Here is a 20636-nt window from a genome sequence, read left to right as displayed (position 1 = left end):
AAGTACGACTCATGTGTTACAATGGCTTCCCCCCCCATACCGTCCCTCCCACCCACAACCCTCCCCTTTCCCACTCCCTCTCCCCTTCCATTCACATCAAGATTCATTTTCGATTATCTTAATATACAGAAGATCAGCTTAGTATACCTTAAGTAAGGATTTCAACAGTTTGCTCCCACACAGAAACATAAAGTGAAAAATAATAGATGATTTTTTTTTAAATGATGATGAAATCAGATCAGACCTATTGTCATGTTTAATCCCAGTGAGAGTCAAGTTGGGAATTGATAATTTCTTTCTTTTTTTTTTTTTTTTTACAGAAGATCAGTTTAGTGTACATTAAGTAAAGATTTCAGTCGTTTGCACCCCCATAGAAACACAAAGTGAAATATACTGTTTGAGTACTCGTTATAGCATTAAGCCTCAGTGTACAGCACGTTAAGGACAGAGATCCTACATGAGGAGTAAGTGCACAGTGACTCCTGTTGTTGACTTTACCAATTGACACTCCTGTTTATGGCATCAGTAATCTCCCTATGCACCAGTTATGAGTTTCCAAGGCTATGGAAGCCCCTTGAGTTCTCCGACTCTTATCTTGTTTAGACACGGTCATAGTCAAAGTGGAGGTTTTATAAACTATCTTCTTCTCCTGGACTAGAGCAGTGAGCTCCCTCCCTACTCTGCCATCTTGGAACTGGCCCTGCATGACTTTTAAAAATTTTTTTCATGATGTTTATTTCTCAAATAGGATGCGTTTCAGAATTTCTAGTAAGACTGGTCTAGTGGTGGTGAATTCTCTCAGTTTTTACTTATCTGGAAAATACTTTTTTTCCTTCATTAAGGATAGCTTCCCTGGATTTAATATTCTTGGTTGGAAGTTTCTTTCTTTTAAGACCTTGAATATTTCATCCTGCTCTCTTCTGACCCATAGGGTTTCTGCTGAGAAATCTGTTAGTCTAATCTGTTTTCTTTTGTATGTCACTTGACACGTTTCTCTTACTGTCTTTAGGATTCTTTCTTAAAGCTAGAATGAATTGTTACAGTCCTCATGTTGCAGAGTATAGCAGCTCATTTTCCAGATTTCCCAGGGTGGGAGCAGATTTTTTTAATGGGTTGCTTCTGCTGTTAGCCTCCAGAAGGTAAGGTGAATCTCCCTTGCTCACATAGCATGAGCATGGTTTTGGTGGTAATACGCAAAAACTGCCAGAGTTACAGGATGCAGGGGATCTGTCCTTTGTCCCATGCATTGCCCTGACTCTAACTCTGATGCTGGTAGGAAAACAGAGGCATGCTGTGCGGCTTTCTGCTGCCAAGTATGATGCCCTGTGGGAATAGGGGAGGAGAATTAGCAAGTTGGTTTCCCTGCTTGAAGTCTGGCGGTTGCTCAGACTCCAGTCACCTCTGCAGGATGAAGTGAAAGTCAGTGGGTGACAGGTGACTCCCTGTCAGCTAAAATTGTGAGTGGTGAGGTACGTATCGATTTCTTCCTACCTCGGTGTGTTAAGATGGTGGCTCACAGCTTGCAGCTGTATTGTCTCCTCGTGTCCATTGGGTCTTTGTTGTTGTTTGTTTTCATTTCCTCTTGAAAATTTCAGTCAGATCCCTGGAAATGTGATCCTTCCTTTGTTCTTTTCATATCCCAGAGCAACTGAAGTTAATGTGGCTGCACCCTGTTCAGCTGTCTTGGATCCTTAACATAAAATTAATACATAAGTTTATGTGGAATACTGATGTGGTTTCTGTTTTTAGGGACACGTTGGTCATTAGAATTGGTTTTCTTGGAAGAGATGAAATTAACACATTAGTAGATGAGGAATATCAGAAATGAAGAGGGAGAGACTGCATGTCAAAATAGAAGAGTCATTGTTATTCTTGTTATTGTCTAATAAATATTTGCATTGAGAGTTAGTAAAAAACAAACCTAGAGGATTAAAGAAAGCTGGATAGAGATGCTCAGTGTTCTCTTGCTCCACAGAGAAGACTGAAAGCAGCAGATCAGTAGCTACATTTTAAGGTCAGTGCCCAAGGAAGAGCACCAAACTCAGCCAGGGCGGAGAAGAAGCCCAGTAGGATTCAGAGACAAGGGATAGCAGCACTGAGAGGAATAGAACAAACAACAATTGAATCTAGCTCCTGGCTGTGGGGGAAAATGTAGTTATTAGGAATGCCAGCTGAAAATTAAAATAATACCAGCTCTCAGTCTTTATTCAAAAGAACTAAAGAACTTGAACAGTATTAATGGAAGGTAGTGAGCAGGAGACTCTCACGGAGCACCTCACTTGGACCATCCTTTTTAGAGAAAAATCTAGTCACTGCAGACCATGAGCTTGGTAAGGAGAGCTCTCTAGAGAACTCACAAAAGCTTTGCTTTAGACAAGGAACTTGTCCTCAACCTCCAGAATATAAGCTGGGGTACAGCTCCATCTTGAGAAAGGAATCACTGTCAGAATCCATATTGCACTAGGTGACAGAAAGTCTTGAATATCTAAATCTCAGGAGGCTCTCAGACTTCCAGTAACTCTTGCAAGGAAGGCTGTAGCCTCACAGATCTAATTGGGCCCAGCTCCCTAGCTCACACAATGCTTTGCAGAGCATTTGGGAGATCTGGCGCCTGTGATTTTACAAATAGAGATGCCTGATCCCTCAGACGGGGGCGGGGTCATCCTCATTCCCACTTTTTCTCCTTTCCTAGCAACCTGGGGCATCAGTAATTGCGGCTGGACCTGTGCACATTAGGACTACAATCAGGGTTCCTGTGGCGCCATCAGGTGTACCAATGAGGCTCAGAACTGTGCATGAACTAGGGACTGTGTGCACATTCTGGAAAGTTGTGTGTTGAGGACTGTACATGTACCCAGCCTGCTCACAGTACAAGCGAAAGGCCTGCAGACTGAGCTTCAGCATTGCTCTGGTCTTCATCCTCTCCCATGGACAGTTACTAGAATTTGTGTACCTTGCCTGTCCCAATAGATCACTCTGGACTCTGTCCCTTTGACAGATAGCTTTGGGTTCTTGGCATCCTACCAAGCCTAGCACGTAGCTTGTTTGCTCAAGGCTCTGGCCTGGGGTTTTTGCATTTGCCTGTCCCTGTGTACTGCTGCAGGTTCTGGCCTAAGGTTGCTCCGCACAGCCAGCCCAGCATGTATCTTCGGGATCTGGCCCCTCCTATAAGAGCAGCCCAGGGATGTATGCTTTCCTGTGCCAGAGCCATGGCTACTTTTGTGGACCTAAACATTCCCTCAGATGGCAACTAGGGGCCCACCCAACATTATAGCTGTTTTTGGGTCTCCAGAGTCAGGTAGTAGTTGGGAATCTATGATCCCTGCCTGCTACCAGCAGTAGCCTGTCCTTCCCTCAGCACCAGTGCTGTTCTCACAGCTCCAGCTCCTGGCTTGGGTGGTGGCTGGGAGTCTATACCAGGTCCTCTCACAGCAGCAGCAGGGCCTGCCCGCAATAGCAGTGAAGATCCTGACACTAGTCCCTCCCTTGGGAGATGGCTGGGGAATTGTTTAACAGTGATCCTAGCAATTACACTGATGCCGAGGAGCACCCCATATTCCCGCAATGGCTGCTATCAGTGAGGAAAGGAATAGGGAGATTTCTCTCCTGCTGCTATGTTGAAGATACAGGGAGACTGCACTATTCATAAACTGAAACTAAAGCAAGATTGACACCCAAGGACACAGATATAGGATAAAGTCATCAGCCCACTGAAATAATCCTTTAAAAGTGATAGAGACAACTGATTCCCAGATGCCAATGAGTCAGTTTAGGAACACATGGAATATAAAAAAGCAAGGCAATATGATACACCAAAAGGAACACAATAATACTTCACTATCAGACTGTGAAGAAAGGGAGACTGATCAAGTGCCCAATAAGGAATTCAAAAGAATGATATAAGGTTACTCAAGAGATACAGGAAAATATAGATACAGAAATACAAGAAAATGCTTGATATGAATGAGAAATTCAGCAAAGAGAAAGAGGCATTAAAAATAACCAAATAGAAATATTAGAAATGAAAAACTTGGAGCTGGCATTGTTGCATAGCTGGTAAAGCCTTCTCCTGTGACACTGGCATCCCATATGGAGCTGGTATAAGTTCTGGCTGCTCCACTTCCAGTCCAGTTTCCTGGATCTGCTAATGGTCTAGGAAGAGTAGTGGAAGATGGCCCAAGTATTTGGAACTCTGCCACCCACATGGGAGACCTGGATAAAACACCTGGCTCCTAGCTTTGGCTCTGGCTATCCCTGTCCATTGCAATTATCTGGGGGAGTGAACTGGCAGAGGAAAGATTCTCTCTCTTTCCCTCTCTCCCTCTCTCTCTAACAATTTTTTTTTTTCTGCTGAAATAAACCTTTTATTTAAGGAATACAAACTATGCATTTCATAAGTACAACTTGAGGAATATAGTGATTCTTCCCACTATATCCGCTCTGCAACACACACTCTAACCCCTCTTTCTCCTCCGTCTCCCATTCCCAGTCCCATTTTCCACTAAATCCATTTTTGATTAACTTTACACACAGAAGACCAACTCTATACTAAGTAAAGAGTTCAACAATTCGCACCAAAAAACAAAACAAAACAAACAAAACCCTCTTCATCAACAGTTGATACAAAGGCTGTTCAAAGTCATTGTATCTTGAAGTTAATTTCTCTTCTCCTTCTTCCTTCTTCCTAAGAAAATTAACTTTAAAGAAGCACCCAAGAATGAAACATCTTTTGGGAACACTTACAAATAATTATAATACAGCTCTTTGAGGACAGAGGTCCTACATGGGAAGTTCACAGTGACTCCTATTGTTAATTTAACAATTAACACTCTTATGTATGATGTCAGTGATCACACAGGCTCTTGACATGAACTGTGTAGACTATGGAAGCCTTTTGAATCCGCAAACTCTGTCAGTATTTAGACAAGGACATAAGTAGAGTGAAAGTTCTCTTGTCACCAAAAAGTACCTCCTTTGATGACCACTTCTTTCCACTGCAGTCTCACCCACTGAGGTCCTTCATATAGGACATTTTTTTGCCACAGTGTCTTGGCTTTCCATGCCTGAAATGCAGACCAGAATGCCTTAAGGGCTGATTCTGAGGTCAGAGTACCACTTAAAGTGATTGTCATTCCGTGGGTCTGCTGTATGGATTATTTCCCGTGTTGGAGCATTTTCTCCATTTTTAATTCGATTTGTTATTAATACCAGACCCTTATTCCTATTCATATGATCAGTTTAACACTTAAGATGGTATATTTACCACCCAGCTTAAGGGGATTTGGAGTCCCATTGCAAGTTTTTAAACTGTATCCTTAATGAGTATTTTAGGCATGGAAAGCCAAGACACTCTAGCAAAAAAAAAAAAAAAAAAGAAAAAAGTGACCTAAATGAAAGATCTCTGTGAGTGAGATCCCAGTGGAAAGAATGGGCCATCAAAGAAGGAGGTACCTTTCTCTGAAGGGAGGAGAGAATTTCCACTTTGACCATGGCCTTGTCTAAATAAGATCAGGGTCGGTGAACTCAAAATACTTCCATATCCTTGGCAACTCATGACAAGAGCCTAGGGTGATTACTGACGCCATAAACAAGAGTGTCAATTTGCTAAGTCAACAACAGGAGTCACTGTGCACTTACTCCTCATGTAGGATCTCTGTCCTTAATGTGTTGTTCAATGTGAATTAACGCTATAACTAGTACTCAAACAGCATTTTACACTTTGTGTTTCTGTGTGGGTGCAGACTGTTGAAATCTTTACTTAATATATACTAAATTGATCTTCTGTGTATAAAGATAATTGAAAATGAATCTTGATGCGAATGGAATGGGAGAGGGAGTGGGAGATGGGAGGGGTGCAGGTGGGGGGGAGGTTGTGGTGGGGAAAAAGCCATTGTAATCCATAAACTGTACTTTGAAAATTTATATTTATTAAATAAAAGTTAAAAAAATAAACTGTATCCTTAGAAGAAAGTCAGTAGGAATGTATGCAGAACTATACAGCTTTATATTCACAAACTTTGTACACTTCATAATTACAGCTTTTGGAACAAGATGATTCTTCCCTCTCTGCTTGCCCTCCCAACCATACTCCCACCCCTCTTCCTCCTCCCTCTCTTATTCTCATTCTCATTTTTTTACTGAGATCTATTTTCAATTGACATATACACATATGTTTAACTCTGTGTTAAGTGAAGAGTTCAACAAATAGTATGAAAAACAAAAACTTCCTCCACAGTCATGACAAGGGCTGTTCAAGTCATCCCTTCTCAAAGTGTGAATTTCACTTCTACAGATTGCCTTTTAGGTACTCTTGGTTCTTGCAGATCAGGGAGAACATATGATATTTGTCCCTTTGTACTAGCTTATTTCACTAAATACGATGTTTTCCAGATTTATCCATTTTGTTGCAAATGACCAGATTTCATTTTTAACTGCTGTGTAGTATTCTTTAGTGTGTATATCCCATAATTTCTTTTCTTTCTTCCTTTTTTTTTTTTTTTTTTGACAGGCAGAGTGGACAGTGAGAAGAGAGAGACAGAGAGAAAGGTCTTCCTTTTGCCGTTGGTTCACCCTCCAATGGCTGCCACGGCCGGCGCACTGCGCCTATCCGATGGCAGGAGCCAGGTGCTTCTCCTGGTCTCCCGTGGGGTGCAGGGCCCAAGCATTTGGGCCATCCTCCACTGCACTCCCTGGCCACAGCAGAGAGCTGGCCTGGAAGAGGGGCAACCAGGACAGAATCTGGCGCCCTGACCAGGACTAGAACCCCGTGTGCTGGTGCCACAAGGCGGAGGATTAGCCTAGTGAGCCGCGGCGCCAGCCCCCATAACTTCTTTATCCAGTCTTCAGTTGACAGGCACTCGGGTTGGTCTTAGTTATTGTAAACTGAGCTTCAGTAAACATGGGGATAAGAGAACTCTTTCATATACTGATTTCATTTGCCTTGGGTAAATTCCCAGGAGTGGGATGTCTGGGTCATATGACAGGCTATTTTCAGATTTCTGAGGTATCTCCATATGTCTTCCATAGTGGCTTTACAGTTTACATTCACATCAACAGTGGATTAGGGTACCTTTTTCCCCACATCCTTGCCAGCATTTGTTTGCTGATTTCTGTATGAAAGCCATTCTAACTGAGGTGAGGTGAAACATCATTGTGGTTGCTATTTGCATTTCCCTGATGGCTATTGATACTGAGCATTTTTCCTGTGTGTGTTGGCCATTTGGATTTCCTCTTGAAAAATTTCTGTTTAAGTCCTTGGCCGGCCTCTCTCTCTCTCCCTCTGTCTCTCTCAGATTTATTTATTTGAAAAGTCAGTTATACAGAGAGAGAGAAGAGGCAGAGAGAGAGAAGTCTTCCATCCACTGGTTTGCTCCCCAATTAGCTGCAACAGCCGGAGCTGGGATAATCTGAAGCCAGGAACCGGGAACTTCTTCTGGGTCTCCCATGTGGGTGCAGGGGCCCAAGGACTTGCACCATCTGCTGCTGCTTTCCCAGGCCATAGCAGAGAACTGGGATGGAAGTGGAGCTGCTGGGACTTGAACTGGTGCCCATATGTGATGAACTGCAGGTGGTAGCTTTACCCATGGCCCATCTGTTAACTGGATTGGTTGTTTTGTTGTTGTAGAGTTTCTTTTTTTTTTTTTTAACTTTTATTTAATGAATATAAATTTCCAAAGTACGATTTATGGATTACAATGGCTTCCCCCCCATACCGTCCCTCCCACCCACAACCCTCCCCTTTCCCACTCCCTCTCCCCTTCCATTCACATCAAGATTCATTTTCGATTATCTTAATATACAGAAGATCAGCTTAGTATACATTAAGTAAGGATTTCAGCAGTTTGCTCCCACACAGAAACATAAAGTGAAAAATAATAGATGATTTTTTTTTAAATGATGATGAAATCAGATCATAGAGTTTCTTGATCTCTTTGACTATTCTGGTTATTAAGCCTGTATCAATTGTATACTTTGCAAATAATTTCTCTCATTCTGTTGGTTGCCTCTTCACTTTCCTGAGTGTTTCTTTTGCTGAACAGAAACTCCTCAATTTGATGTAATTCCATTTGTTAGTATTGGCTGTGACTGCCTGTGCCTTTGGGGTCTTTTCCGAGAACTCCAATACCAATGGAACTGCTGTACCAATGTCTTGCAGGGTTTCCTCAATGTTCTCTAATAATTTGATGGTATCAGGTTGTAGATTTAGGTCTTTGAGTGGATTTTTTGTGTAAGGTTTAAGGTAGGGGTATTGATTCATAATTTTGCATGTGGAAATCCAGTTTTCTCAACACCATTTGTTGAAGAGACTTGCTCTAGGGATTGGTTAGCTCCTTTTTCAAATATAAGTTGGTTGTAGATGCTTGGATTGATTTCTGGAGCTTCTGTTCTGTTCCATTGGTCTATACATCTGTTTTTCTATGAGTACCAGGCTGTTTTGATTATAACTGCTTTGCTTGAAATCTGATATTATGATGCTTCTGGCTTTGTTTTTGTTGTGTAAGATTGTTTTAGCTATTTGGTGTCTCCTGAGAAGAAAGTTTTTGGTATTTTGATTGATATCACATTGACTCTGTAAACTGCTTTTGGAAGTATGGACATTTTGATGATATTGATTCTTCTAATCCATGAACATGGGAGATTTTTCCATTTATTTTTTTGGTGCCTTCTTCTATTTTTCCCTCACTCCTTCCCTCCCTCTCTCTCTCTTTTTTTCCTACCATTGTAGCACTATTCACTGCCAAGATATGGAATCAAGCTAGATGTCTTTCAATGGATGGATGAATGAAAACATGAGAAATACACACAGTGGAACATTACGTGACCCTAAGAAAGAATGAAATTCTGAAATCTGCGATAAAATGGATAGACTCACAGGCTAATATATTCAGTGAAATAAGCCAGACCTGAAAGACAAATTCTGCATGTTTTCTCTCATGTGGAAGTTAAAAAGGGCATATATATTCACATATAGTTACTGAATCTGAAAGAGTGATTACTAGAGGCTGGAAGGTGTGGGAGGAGGGGGAGATCTGTTAATGGGAACCAAAATGCATTTGCTGAAGGTAATTATTTCTAGAGTTCTACTGAACTGTGAGATAATTATAATCTGAGATAAAGGAAATAGAAAGGCTAATTGCTTGATATGATTGGTTTAAACTGTGTATATCTGTTGAAATACCATATCATATCCAATAAAATGCATGTTTTTCATGTTAATCTAAAATTTAAACTAATTAAAAGGAAGTAAATCATTTTAGAGCTTTAATGGGTAATGTCCCAAATTATACAAATTTTATTATAATGGCAAAAAGTATTTTAAAATGAGATATTCATATCCTCTCAAATTAACTCTTCTAAAAATTTTTATTTACTTTATGAATTCAACACTATTTAGTTCCAGAACATTTTTATCACTGCCAAAAGAAATTCTTTTCTATTAGCTAGCCATCACTCCCTATTTCCAGCCTAACTTCTGGCAATCATTTTTCATCAATTGGCCTATTTTGGGTAGTTCATATAAGAATGAAATCATGTAATATGTGGCTTTTTGTGTCTGACTTAGCTTCATTTCAGGTTTCACTCATATGGTAGTATATATGAATATAACAGTTCATTCCTGTTTTTTGTGGCTGAATAGTATTGCTTTATTGACTGGATATATCATATTTGTTTACTGACTGAGTAGTTGATGGAAATTTGGGTTCTCACTTTTTGGCTACTGTAATAAGCATTCATGTACAAGTTTTTGTGTGAATGTGTGTTTTCAATTTTCTTGGATAGGGCAGAGATTGTTTTGAAGGAAATATACTGTATCAGATAGTATCCACATTTACTTGTTCTAGAAATTATTCTCAGTGCCAAGTCAAATGGGTGTTGGAAAAATAAGTATTTATTAGTAACTTCATTAGCTTATTTAGTTTTATTCTTTGTGTTTAAAAAATTTAGAAAATGCATACTGCTCAGGATACCCTCTTTATTTTTCCATAGGCAAGATTACAGAGAGGTCATTTATTACTCAAACAAGGAAAACTTGATGAAGCAGAAGATGATTTTAAAAAAGTGGTAAGTTAAATTCAATTTTTACTTGATTCTGGGAAGATGTTATTTTGAGAGAATGTATTAGATTCATTTTTTATATTATAATATTTATAGTAATGTGGCTAAAATCGATGATAGTATGATATATGTATGTAAGAATCAGTTTCAGACACACTAGCAGAAGTCAGAATGTACACCATGGCTGTGCAATCCCACAATCCCAACTCGATTTATATGGCTTACTTTGTCCTTTCTGATAACCTAAAGATGTCAGCTGACCTTTTTTTTTTTTTTTTTTTTTTTTTTGAGAGGTAGAGTTACAGACAGTGAGAGGAAGGGACACAGAGAGGTCTTCCTTCCATCGGTTCACTCCCCAATTGGCCCCAACGGCCAGAGCTGAGCTGATCCGAAGCCAGGAGCCAGGAGCCAGGAGCTTCTTCTGGGTCTCCCACTTGGGTGCAGGGGCCCATCTTCTACTGCTTTCCCAGGCCATAGCAGAGAGCTGGATCAGAAGTGGAGCAGCTGGGACTAGAACCAGCACCCATATGGGATGCTGGTGCTGCAGGCGGAGGATATACCTACTGCGCCACAGCACCGGCCCCAGCTGAGCTATTCTTAAAAGTCCTCTGTGTGATTTGTGAGACCCTTCATTTGATTTGAGAGGAATAATGTGATTCTTAAAAGGGAATTTTGGGGCTGGTGCTGTGGCACAGTGGATTAAGCCACTACCTGCAGCGCTGGCATCCTTTATGGGCACTGGTTCAAATTCTGGCTGCTCCATTTTTTTTTTTTTTTTTTTTTTTGACAGCAGAGTTAGAGAGAGAGACAGAGAGAAAGGTCTTCCTTCCATTGGTTTACCCCCCAAATGGCTGCTACGGCCGGTGCGCTGCGCCAATTCAAAGCCGGGAGCCAGATGCTTCCTCCTGGTCTCCCATGCGGGTGCAGGGCCCAAGCACTTGGGCCATCCTCCACTGCACTCCCAGACCACAGCAGAGGGCTGGACTGGAAGAGGAGCAATCGGGACAGAATCCGGCACCCCAACCGGGACTAGAACCTGGGGTACCGGCGCCGCAGGCGGAGGATTAGCCTAGTGAGCCGTGGTGCCGGCCCTTGGCTGCTCCATTCTGATCCAGCTGCCTGCCAATGCACCTGGGTAAGCAGTGAAAGATATTCCAAGTGCTTGGACCCATGCACCTACAAAGGAGACCTGGTTGAAGCTCCTGGCTTTGACCTGCCCCCCGCCCCCCCACCACCCCGGCTGCTTTGGCCTTTTGGGGAGTGAACCAGCAGATGGAAGATATCTCTTTCTCTCTGTACCTCCCTCTCCATAACTCTGCTTTTAAAATAAACAAATAAATCTTTCTTTTTTTTTTAAAGGGAATTTTGCAATCATATCCATAATAGCTATTTTACAAAGCGTGAAGTGTCTTGGATTTGTTGGGGGACTGTTTTAGATCATGTGTCATTGAAGGGGTTGATACTGAAAAATTACTTAAAAGGATTCAGCCAATCTCTTTATGACCTTAACTGGTTTGTTTTAAGACCTGCATTTTTAAAATTTTATTTTATTTTAATGTTTTAAATTAATTTTTTTATTTAAGATTTATTTATTTATTTGAAAGTCAGAGTTACACAGAGAGAGGAGAGGCAGAGAGAGAGAGAGAGAGAGAGAGAGAGAGGTCTTCCATCCACTGGTTCATTCCTCAATTGGCCACAATGGCCGGAGCTGTGCCGACCCGAAGCCAGGAGCCAGGAGCTTCTTCTGGGTCTCCCACGTAGGTGCAGGGGCCCAAGCACTTGGGCCATCTTCTGCTTTCCCAGGCCATAGCAGAGAGCTGGACTGGAAGTGGAACAGCCAGGTCTTTAACTGGCACTCATATGGGATGTCGGTGCTTCAGGCCAGGGTGTTAACCCACTGCGCCACAGTGTCAGCCCCAAATTTATTTTTTAAGGAATACAAATTTCATATTTACAATTTTAGGAATATAGTTATTCTTCCCACCATACCCTCCCTCCCACCCACACTCTCACCCCCATCCTCCTCCCTTTCCGCTTGCTAGTCCCATTCTCCATTAAGATTCATTTCAATTAACTTTGTATACAGAAGACCAACTCTGTACTAAGTAAAGATTTCAACAATTTACACACACACACACACACACACACACACAAATGTTTTGAGAACAAGTATCACAGTTAATTCTCGTAATACAACTCACTGAGGACAGAAGTCCTACATGGAGAGTTAGTGCACAGTGACTCCTGTTGTTACCTTAACGATAAGCACTCTTATGTATGATGTCAGTGACCACTTGCAGATCAGGGAGAAAATTTGTTTTTTGTCCCTTTGGGACTGGCTTATTTCGCTAAGTATGGTATTTTCCAGATTCATCATTTTGTTGCAAATGACCTAATTTCTTTTTTTTTTTTATTGCTGTGAAGTATTCCGTAGTGAATATATCCCATAATTTCTTTATCTAGTCTTTGGTTGATGGGCATTTAGGTTGGTTCCATGTCTTAGCTATTGTGAATTGAACTGCAATAAACATGGGAGTACAGATAACTCTTTTGTTTACTGATTTCATTACATGGCTGGGTCAACTGCTAGGTCTATATTCAGATTTCTGAAGTATCTCCATACTGTCCTCCAAAGTGGCTTTACCAGTCTACAGTCCCACCAACAGTGGATTAGGGTGCCTTTTCCCCTACATCCTCGCCAGCTTTTGTTGTTTGTTGATTTCTGTATGAAAGCCATTCTAACTGGGGTGATGTGAAACTTCATTGTGGTTTTTGATTTGCATTTCCCTGATGGTTAGTGACCCTGAGCATTTTTTGATTTGTCGGCCATTTGGATTTCCTCTTTTGAAAAATTTCTGTTTAAGACCTTTGACCATTTATTGACTATTTATCTATGTATCTCTAACAGTGTTCTTCAGTTTCTGATTTCTTCTTCTTCTTTTTTTTTTTTTTTTTTTGGTTTGATGAAAATCTCCAGGGATTTGTTTTCTAGCTCAGATATTCTTTCTTCTGCCTCACCTACTCTATTGTTAAGACATTTCACTGCATTTTTTTATTTGATCTGTTGATTTCTGCATTTCTAGTATTTCATTATGATTTCTCTTTAAAATCTCAATTTAATGTGAAAAGTTTTCATTTATATCATATATAGTCTTCTTTGGTTCCTGAATTTGCTTATGATTGCTTCTGAGTAATGTGATGATTCGTGTTTTGAATTCCATTTCTGGTATTTCCTCAATCTCTTCATCTTCATATTCTAATGCTGAGATGTTGTGTTCCTTTGGGGGTTCCATAGTGTCTTCCTTATTTTTGGTTTTTGAATTTTTGCCTTTGTTTCTTAGCATTTGTAGATTTCTTTTTTAAATTTAATTTATTTATTTGAAAGGTGGAGTTACAGAGAAGCAGAGGAAGTGGGGGGAGGGGAGAGATCTTCCATCTGCTGGTTCACTCCCCATATGGCTGCAACAGGTGGAGCTGGGCTGATCTGAAGCCAGGAGCCAGGAGCTTCTCCCTGGTCTCCCACACACGTGTAGGGGCCCAAGCACTTGGGCCATCCTCTACTGCTTTCCCAGACCATAGCAGGGAGCTGGATCAGAAATGGAGCAGTTGGGACTCCAACCATTGCCCATATGGGCTGTTGGCACTGCAGGCGGTGGCCTTACCCACTATACCACCATGCCGGCCCCTATAGGTTTTTTCTCTCTCGTTATATCTATGGTTTGTAGGGTATATAGCAGGCTCCCTTATGCGGCTTTTCCCCCTCCCCTCCCCTTGCTGGGCTACCAGTGCAGTGCAACTGACTGGAGCTAGGGCCACTGCTCCCTGCCTGTGTGCAACAATGGTGTCAGCTCTACCCTGCTGGCCACAGGTCTTCGCTACAGCTGTGATGGGCGAGTGGGGACGAATATAAGCTCCCCCCCCCCCCCCCCCCGTTGTACTCCTGTCTGTGGGAGATCTGTGTGGAACTCCAGTGTCAGTTCAGTAAGCTTTCCCTCCAGATGTATAGGCAGTGCTGTGGGCCCCTAGAGTTCCCTCTCACTTGGCTTGCCCAGTTGGGCATCTTCTTCCCTGGATCCGAATGGGCGGATCTTCTGTTTGGTTTTTTCTCTCTCAGCACGGGTTGGACCATCTCCAGTACTCTTGGGAAGGGGGCTCTCCCACTGTGGCTGTCCCACGGTTTTATCCTGATAATGTACTTTCTGTCCTTTTTTTTTTTTTTTTAATATTAATTTTGCCCCCCTGTAGGACTCTCCAGTCGCTGTTCCACCATCTTGGCCTCTAGGTTTTTCTGTAGCAGTCATATTTCTGCCAGTGTGTCCTTAAAACTGACTTACTATCATTATTGAGATTCTTCCATCAGAACATATATAATTCACATTTTTATTCACACAACTGTAGGTTGTTTACATGCAACTGTTAAGAAATAATACAGACAAATCTCGTGCCCTTTACCTAGTTTCCCCCAACAGATTACATCGTGTAAAATTTTGGTAGAATATTACAACCAAGATATTGAACTTGATAAGGTACATCTACCTGTCTGTTCACATGTTCTCAGTTTACTAGTGTTCATTTTTGTGCGTTTGTGTTCAGTTTGTATACTTCATTACATGTGTTAATTTGTGGGTTTGTCACTACAATTGGGACACCGAACTGTTCTGTTACTACCAGGAGCCTTCCTGTTTCTCTCGTATAACCACACCCATTTCTATTCCACAGTACTGTGGTCTCCTGAATCTTAAGGCTGGGTAACCACTAATTTGTTCTTTATTTTTAAATTTTGACATTTCAAAAATGTTATATATTAGGAAATGTTATGTACCTTTTAGAGTAGACCTTTTTTACTCAGCATGTTAAATTGATGTTAATGTCTATGTTCTTTTAAAATTAAATTGTTTTATTTGAAAGTCAGATAGATCAATAGATATCTTCTGTCTACTAGTTCATTCCCCAAATTTTGCAACAGTCAGGATATAGCATAAAACTCAATCCAAGTCTTCCATGTCAGTGTCAGAGACCCAAGTACCTGAGCCACCATCTGCTGCCCCCCAGTGAGGATGCAGGAGAGAAGAGAGAGCACACACATGCATTCAAGCAAGGTGAAGGGGGAATGTGCTAGCAGTGTGGAAGCTATGATGTTTATAACTTAATAAGTAACCTCCTATCATCTTTGTCCTTATTGTGTTTGTTAAAAGGAGCTACCAGGTCCAGCCCACACAGTAGGAGAGGGAATTACAGAAAGGCATGAATAGCAGGAGATGGGGGCCCCGGGCCATCTTAGAAGGGCACCATGACTGCCAGCCTACTGTGGTTATCTGAGGGGCCAGAAGCAGAGGTGCAGTCAGAGGACAGGTCACCTCTTTCAAAAGCCTTCTTTTAATATCTGTAGCTTTTATGGATTTTTATCTCGGAAGCTCAGGAAAATGGTGAGAAGAAATGCAGTACTGTCATAGGAAAGGCCTCATTGGCTGAAAGAGTCAGAAATGGGAAAGTATTAGAGAAGAGCAGGGATGAGAAAAAATATGAAGAAAAGAGGGAGGGAATTATCAGCGGGGCTATACATTGTGATGTCTTGGAAAACAAGGGGATAATTGGGAGATGTCAGTGACTTTATGGTAAGAGGAAAAATCTTCATCTCACTTAGCCCCCTTTGAAACTCTCCAGTGTTCTAAGCAAGTCTTGCCTTTGTTTCTCTAACTCCTTTCTTACTCCATGGAAGAATCATCTCCTTCTTCCCACCTCCCTCTTGGCCCCAAAGAAGCCCAGATGACCTAAGCTGATTCTACTCCCTTTTTTCCGATTTTCTTGAGCACTGAGTGAATCTCTTCAACCTTGAAATTTAGGGCTTTGTCCTTGCTTTCCAACAAGAAACACTGTGTGGAAGAGATTGGATTCCAGTTAAAGAGAAAATATTCAGTTTCCATCCAGAAGAGTCATTCTCTAATATATTGTATCTAAAAGAATCAAGGGTGTACATTCAGGAAAAAAATTTATCAATACACTTCTTCTATAGAGAGTAAATCAGAGGTGAACACACATGCATCCCCTTTCCTTTGTGGTCTATTCAAGACCCCCAAGGATGAGAAAACATAGACATACCTTGGCTCTGAAGCAGCATGCTTCAACTGCAAGATAGTCTTAGAGGGAAAATCCTCCCCAAGAGTAAGCAGATGTCACCAATTCCTACTTACCTACAGATACTCTGTAGTCTACCCTTCACAAGCCAAGGGTTAAAAGAGACAGATCAGCTGAACTATCCTAAAGAGCAGAATGGATAAGTACAGAATCATTACCAAGAGATAATATTCTTCGTTTCTCATTTGGAGTGTTATCTGCAGCCAGGTGGATCGTGGGAGTGTTTTTAAAGAATGAACCCACTAGGAGGGAATGGAGTATGATTGGCCCATCAAGGAAGAGGGATTTCTAGAAATAACCTTGTCTTATCTGTACTTCACCCCAACTTGGAATCAGTCATATTTCCTTTCTAGTAAAAATAATAATTTCAATGATTATTACATATGAACTATAATCTTAAAACAGTCTCCTGCCCCCCCCCCCAAATTAGTTGCTTTTCAATGTAGGCATTTGATATTTCTGAGACATTAAGCTTAATATTAAGAGTTCATGTGGGCCGGCGCCGCGGCTCACTAGGCTAATCCTCCGCCTAGCGGCGCCGGCACACCGGGTTCTAGTCCCGGTCGGGGCGCCGGATTCTGTCCCGGTTGCCCCTCTTCCAGGCCAGCCCTCTGCTGTGGCCAGGGAGTGCAGTGGAGGATGGCCCAGGTGCTTGGGCCCTGCACCCCATGGGAGACCAGGAAAAGCACCTGGCTCCTGGCTCCTGCCATCGGATCAGCGTGGTGCGCCGGCCGCAGCGCGCCGGCCTCAGCGGCCATTGGAGGGTGAACCAACGGCAAAGGAAGACCTTTCTCTCTGTCTCTCTCTCTCACTGTCCACTCTGCCTGTCAAAAAAAAAAAAAAAAAAAAGTTCATGTGTTCTACATTGGCATTGGCAGTGGGGATGCACTATAGGGAAACACAAAGATCTTACTGGGTTGAAGGAATTGATCTAAGCTGTGCTGATGTAAACTTATTAGAAAATAGAATTGTACACTCAAACTGAGTGAATTATATGATACATAAAATGTTCATAAAATTACTTTTAAAAAGTGCACTGTGCAAACTTCTGAAACCATATGAGCCTTTTAAGAAGGCATTACTCTCTTCTATGAAACCCCCTCCCCTTTTTTTTGGCACATTAACTCCTCTGCTCTAAAATCATTTTCTATCCCATAACTTCTCTGAAATAGCTCTCTTTAGTTTCCCTATGTGTTTCATTATTTTGGGAAATATATTTTATACTTAAATACTTAGGAAATATAACTAGAAGGCAAAGTAAGTAAAAGTAGATTATTCTTCAGAGCTGTGTGTAACGAAGTGTAAAGGGTACTTTCCTTTTTTTTTTTTTGACAGGCAGAGTGGATAGTGAGAGAGAGAGACAGACAGAAAGGTCCTTTTGCCGTTGGTTCACCCTCCAATGGCCGCCACGGCTGGCACGCTTCGGCCGGCGCACCGTGCTTATCCGAAGGCAAGAGCCAGGTGCTTCTCCTGGTCTCCCATGGGGTGCAGGGCCCAATCACTTGGGCCATCCTCCACTGCCTTCCTGGGCCACAGCAGAGAGCTGGCCTGGAAGAGGGGCATCCGGGACAGAAACTGGCGCCCTGACTGGGACTAGAACCCGGTGTGCCGGCGCCGCAAGGCAGAGGATTAGCCTAGTGAGCCGCGGCGCCGGCCAAAGGGTGCTTTCCTTACTGTGTTCCTTTCTACCCTTCACATTCCTAACTGTATTTACTTCCTGATAGGTTTGCCAGGGTTAGGGGGCAGGGGTGACCAGGTCTTAGTGCAGATCACTGCTTGCTTTTGTGGATCACATTGGTGGGAAAAAAGAGAACTTTCACTGCTGCCTGCCACGGTGAAGCACGTCATGGACAAGGCAGTTCTGCCAGTTGCCCTTCACCCATTTCCCCAAGGGCCTTCAGTATTTGGAATGATCAGTTGTTTCTGTGTATTGTAGGCATTAGATTTAAGAGATTGAAAACCCTGCTCAATTTAATTTATTATTGATTTTATAGCTCAAATCTAATCCAAGTGAAAATGAAGAAAAGGAAGCCCGGTCTCAGCTCACGAAGTCTGATGAGATGCAGCTTTTGCGCTCACAAGCACTTGATGCTTTTGAAAGTGCAGACTATGCGGCTGCTATAACCTTCCTTGATAAGATGTTGGAGGTAAGTCTCTTAGAACAAGCTACCACTAGTAACTAGTTAAGTGAAAGATCTTATGTGTACACATATAGTAGAATTTGGAACTGAAGTTTTCAGTGTTGAATGTTCTATGGATAAAAGTTAAGTGTGTTTATATGTTGCTTGCTTTGCTATTTTGCTTTTTTTGGGAGAAGAGAACTCTAGATGTTAGATAAGATGAAAGAGTTGAAGACAAATTTACAAATGATGTTTGGGAATCAAGAGGAGTGTTCAGAGTGAAAAGTATCTAAGGAACAAAGGCAGGTAAAGAGTTAGTAAGATCCAGAGGTTTATACACGAGGAAACTTAACTCTATGGTTTTCTTGCCTCTGAAGGATTTAATGTCAAAGGATTTAGAAGGAAGTCTACTAAAATACTCAAATTGAAGCAATCATAACATATTTGCACTTTTCATAGCACTTTGATACACAGTTTTATTTAATCTTGGCAGTAAACTGGTATGTATATAGAATGGACACTTCTCTGATAATGATTTTTCCCCCTCTTTTGTACTGAGCTCTTGTATCCTGGCACATTTCATTTTTTAAGATTTATTTATTTGAAAGGCAGAGTTAAACAGAGGCGGGGGGGGGGGAGGGGAGGTCTTTCATCCACTGGGTCACTCCCGAGATGGCTGCAACAGCTGGAGCTGTGGCGATCAGAAAGCAGGAGCCAGGAGCTTCTTCCTTGTCTCCCACATGGGTCCAAGCACTTGGGCCATCTTCTGCTGCTTTCCCAGGCCATAGCAGAGAGCTGGATCGGAAGTGGAGCAGCCGGGACTTCAACTGACGCCCATATGGGATGCTGGCAGTGCAGGTGGTAGCTTTACCTGCTATACCACAGTGCCGGCCCCAGTACATTTCTTTTTTTTCTTTTTAAAATATTTTCTTAAACACACACACACATGCACGCACACAGGAGGTGGGGGAGCTTTCTCATCTTTGGTTACTGGCCAGGAACTCAGTATAGTCTCTCATGTGACAGGCAGGACCCAGTTACTTGAGCCATCGCTTTGTTATCTCAGGATTTGCATTGGTAGGAAGTTGGAGTCAGGAGCCAGAGCCAGATATCAAACTCAGGAATTCCAGTGTGGAATATAAGCAACTGAACTGACATTTTAACCGCTAGGCTAAATACTTGCCCTTCTTTGATAATTTTACAGAGTAACTCGTGATATAGTTCAGTAGAATTCATATTTCAGTTTTATTATATGTGCCGCTGAAGTGAGCACAGAATTTATGTTTTTATTATTTTGTTCATACTTTTTAAGGGAATAAAGTTTATAATTTTTACCTTGGTCTATAGACTATCCTCTTTGACCCAGCTTTCTTGGTATTTAATTTACATATAGTATTGATTTTGATTTCTTCATATATGTGAAAACGTGGCTGTTATATGTGATATTTTCACAGTCTTTATTGTTTGGCTTTTTGGTTTATATATTGAATATTATTGTGTTTGCTAAACCTTGTGAAATCTTGTTAAAATAGGATTGGCAACTCCTTAACCTCTTTGCCTTCTCACATTGTTTTCCTTGTTTTAAAAAGAGGACAGAATTTCAAGGAGGTGATGTTTTACAAAAGATAACTGCATTTACTTAGTAGAATAAAAATACTTTTCTAATTTAGAACTTGGATTTTAATTTTTGATTAGAAATTAGAATTGTTGATTAAGAACAAAAATTTTCTTATGGAATATTCTCTAAAAATATGCTTTACTGGGAATAGTAAATGTCTCACTGTAATGGTAAATGCTGTTTTCTTTAGAGTTTTAGAATTATATAATTGAAGGAGGTAGTAAAAGGGCCTTGTTATTATCTATATCCCTTCCCTCAGCAGAATTTATTTAAGATATCTTTGGTGAAATTATTGTCTTAACATTTTTATCACATTGAAATTGTTTCAGACTTTTTGGCACTATTTACAATATAGAAGCCATTACATTAATTGAGGATATTTTATTTTGATAAATAGGTAGATAAACTATGTGGCATACAGGAATGAACCTTTATAATTTATTGTTTCTTAAAATTGTTCTTCTGTTTTTCAAGGTTTGTGTTTGGGATGCTGAACTTCGGGAACTTCGAGCTGAATGTTTTATAAAAGAAGGGGAGCCTAGAAAAGCTATAAGTGACTTAAAAGCTGCATCAAAATTGAAGAATGATAATACTGAGGCATTTTATAAAATCAGCACACTGTACTACCAACTAGGGGACCATGAACTGTCCCTCAGGTCAGTTCTGGTGACAGATATCTGATCATTTTTAAATTGTTGTCAGTAAAT

At 41.3% G+C, this 20636-nt stretch overlaps 1 protein-coding gene across 1 annotated transcript in view; it reads left to right on the top strand.

Annotated features, from left to right (window-relative positions):
* DNAJC3 (DnaJ heat shock protein family (Hsp40) member C3) overlaps positions 1–20636 on the top strand; it is an 86772-nt gene that overhangs the window by 39528 nt on the left and 26608 nt on the right. The window contains exons 4-6 of the mRNA XM_008260109.4: positions 9988–10062; positions 18186–18338; positions 20404–20585. Of these exons, the coding sequence (XP_008258331.4) occupies positions 9988–10062; positions 18186–18338; positions 20404–20585 (410 nt within the window). The remainder of the gene's footprint in view (positions 1–9987; positions 10063–18185; positions 18339–20403; positions 20586–20636) is intronic.

The sequence above is a fragment of the Oryctolagus cuniculus genome, chromosome 9 (assembly GCF_964237555.1).
Source record: "Oryctolagus cuniculus chromosome 9, mOryCun1.1, whole genome shotgun sequence".
In the NCBI taxonomy this organism is placed as follows: Eukaryota; Metazoa; Chordata; class Mammalia; order Lagomorpha; family Leporidae; genus Oryctolagus; species Oryctolagus cuniculus.
Note: the sequence above shows the minus strand (reverse complement) of the source record. Positions and strands in the feature narration are given on the sequence as shown.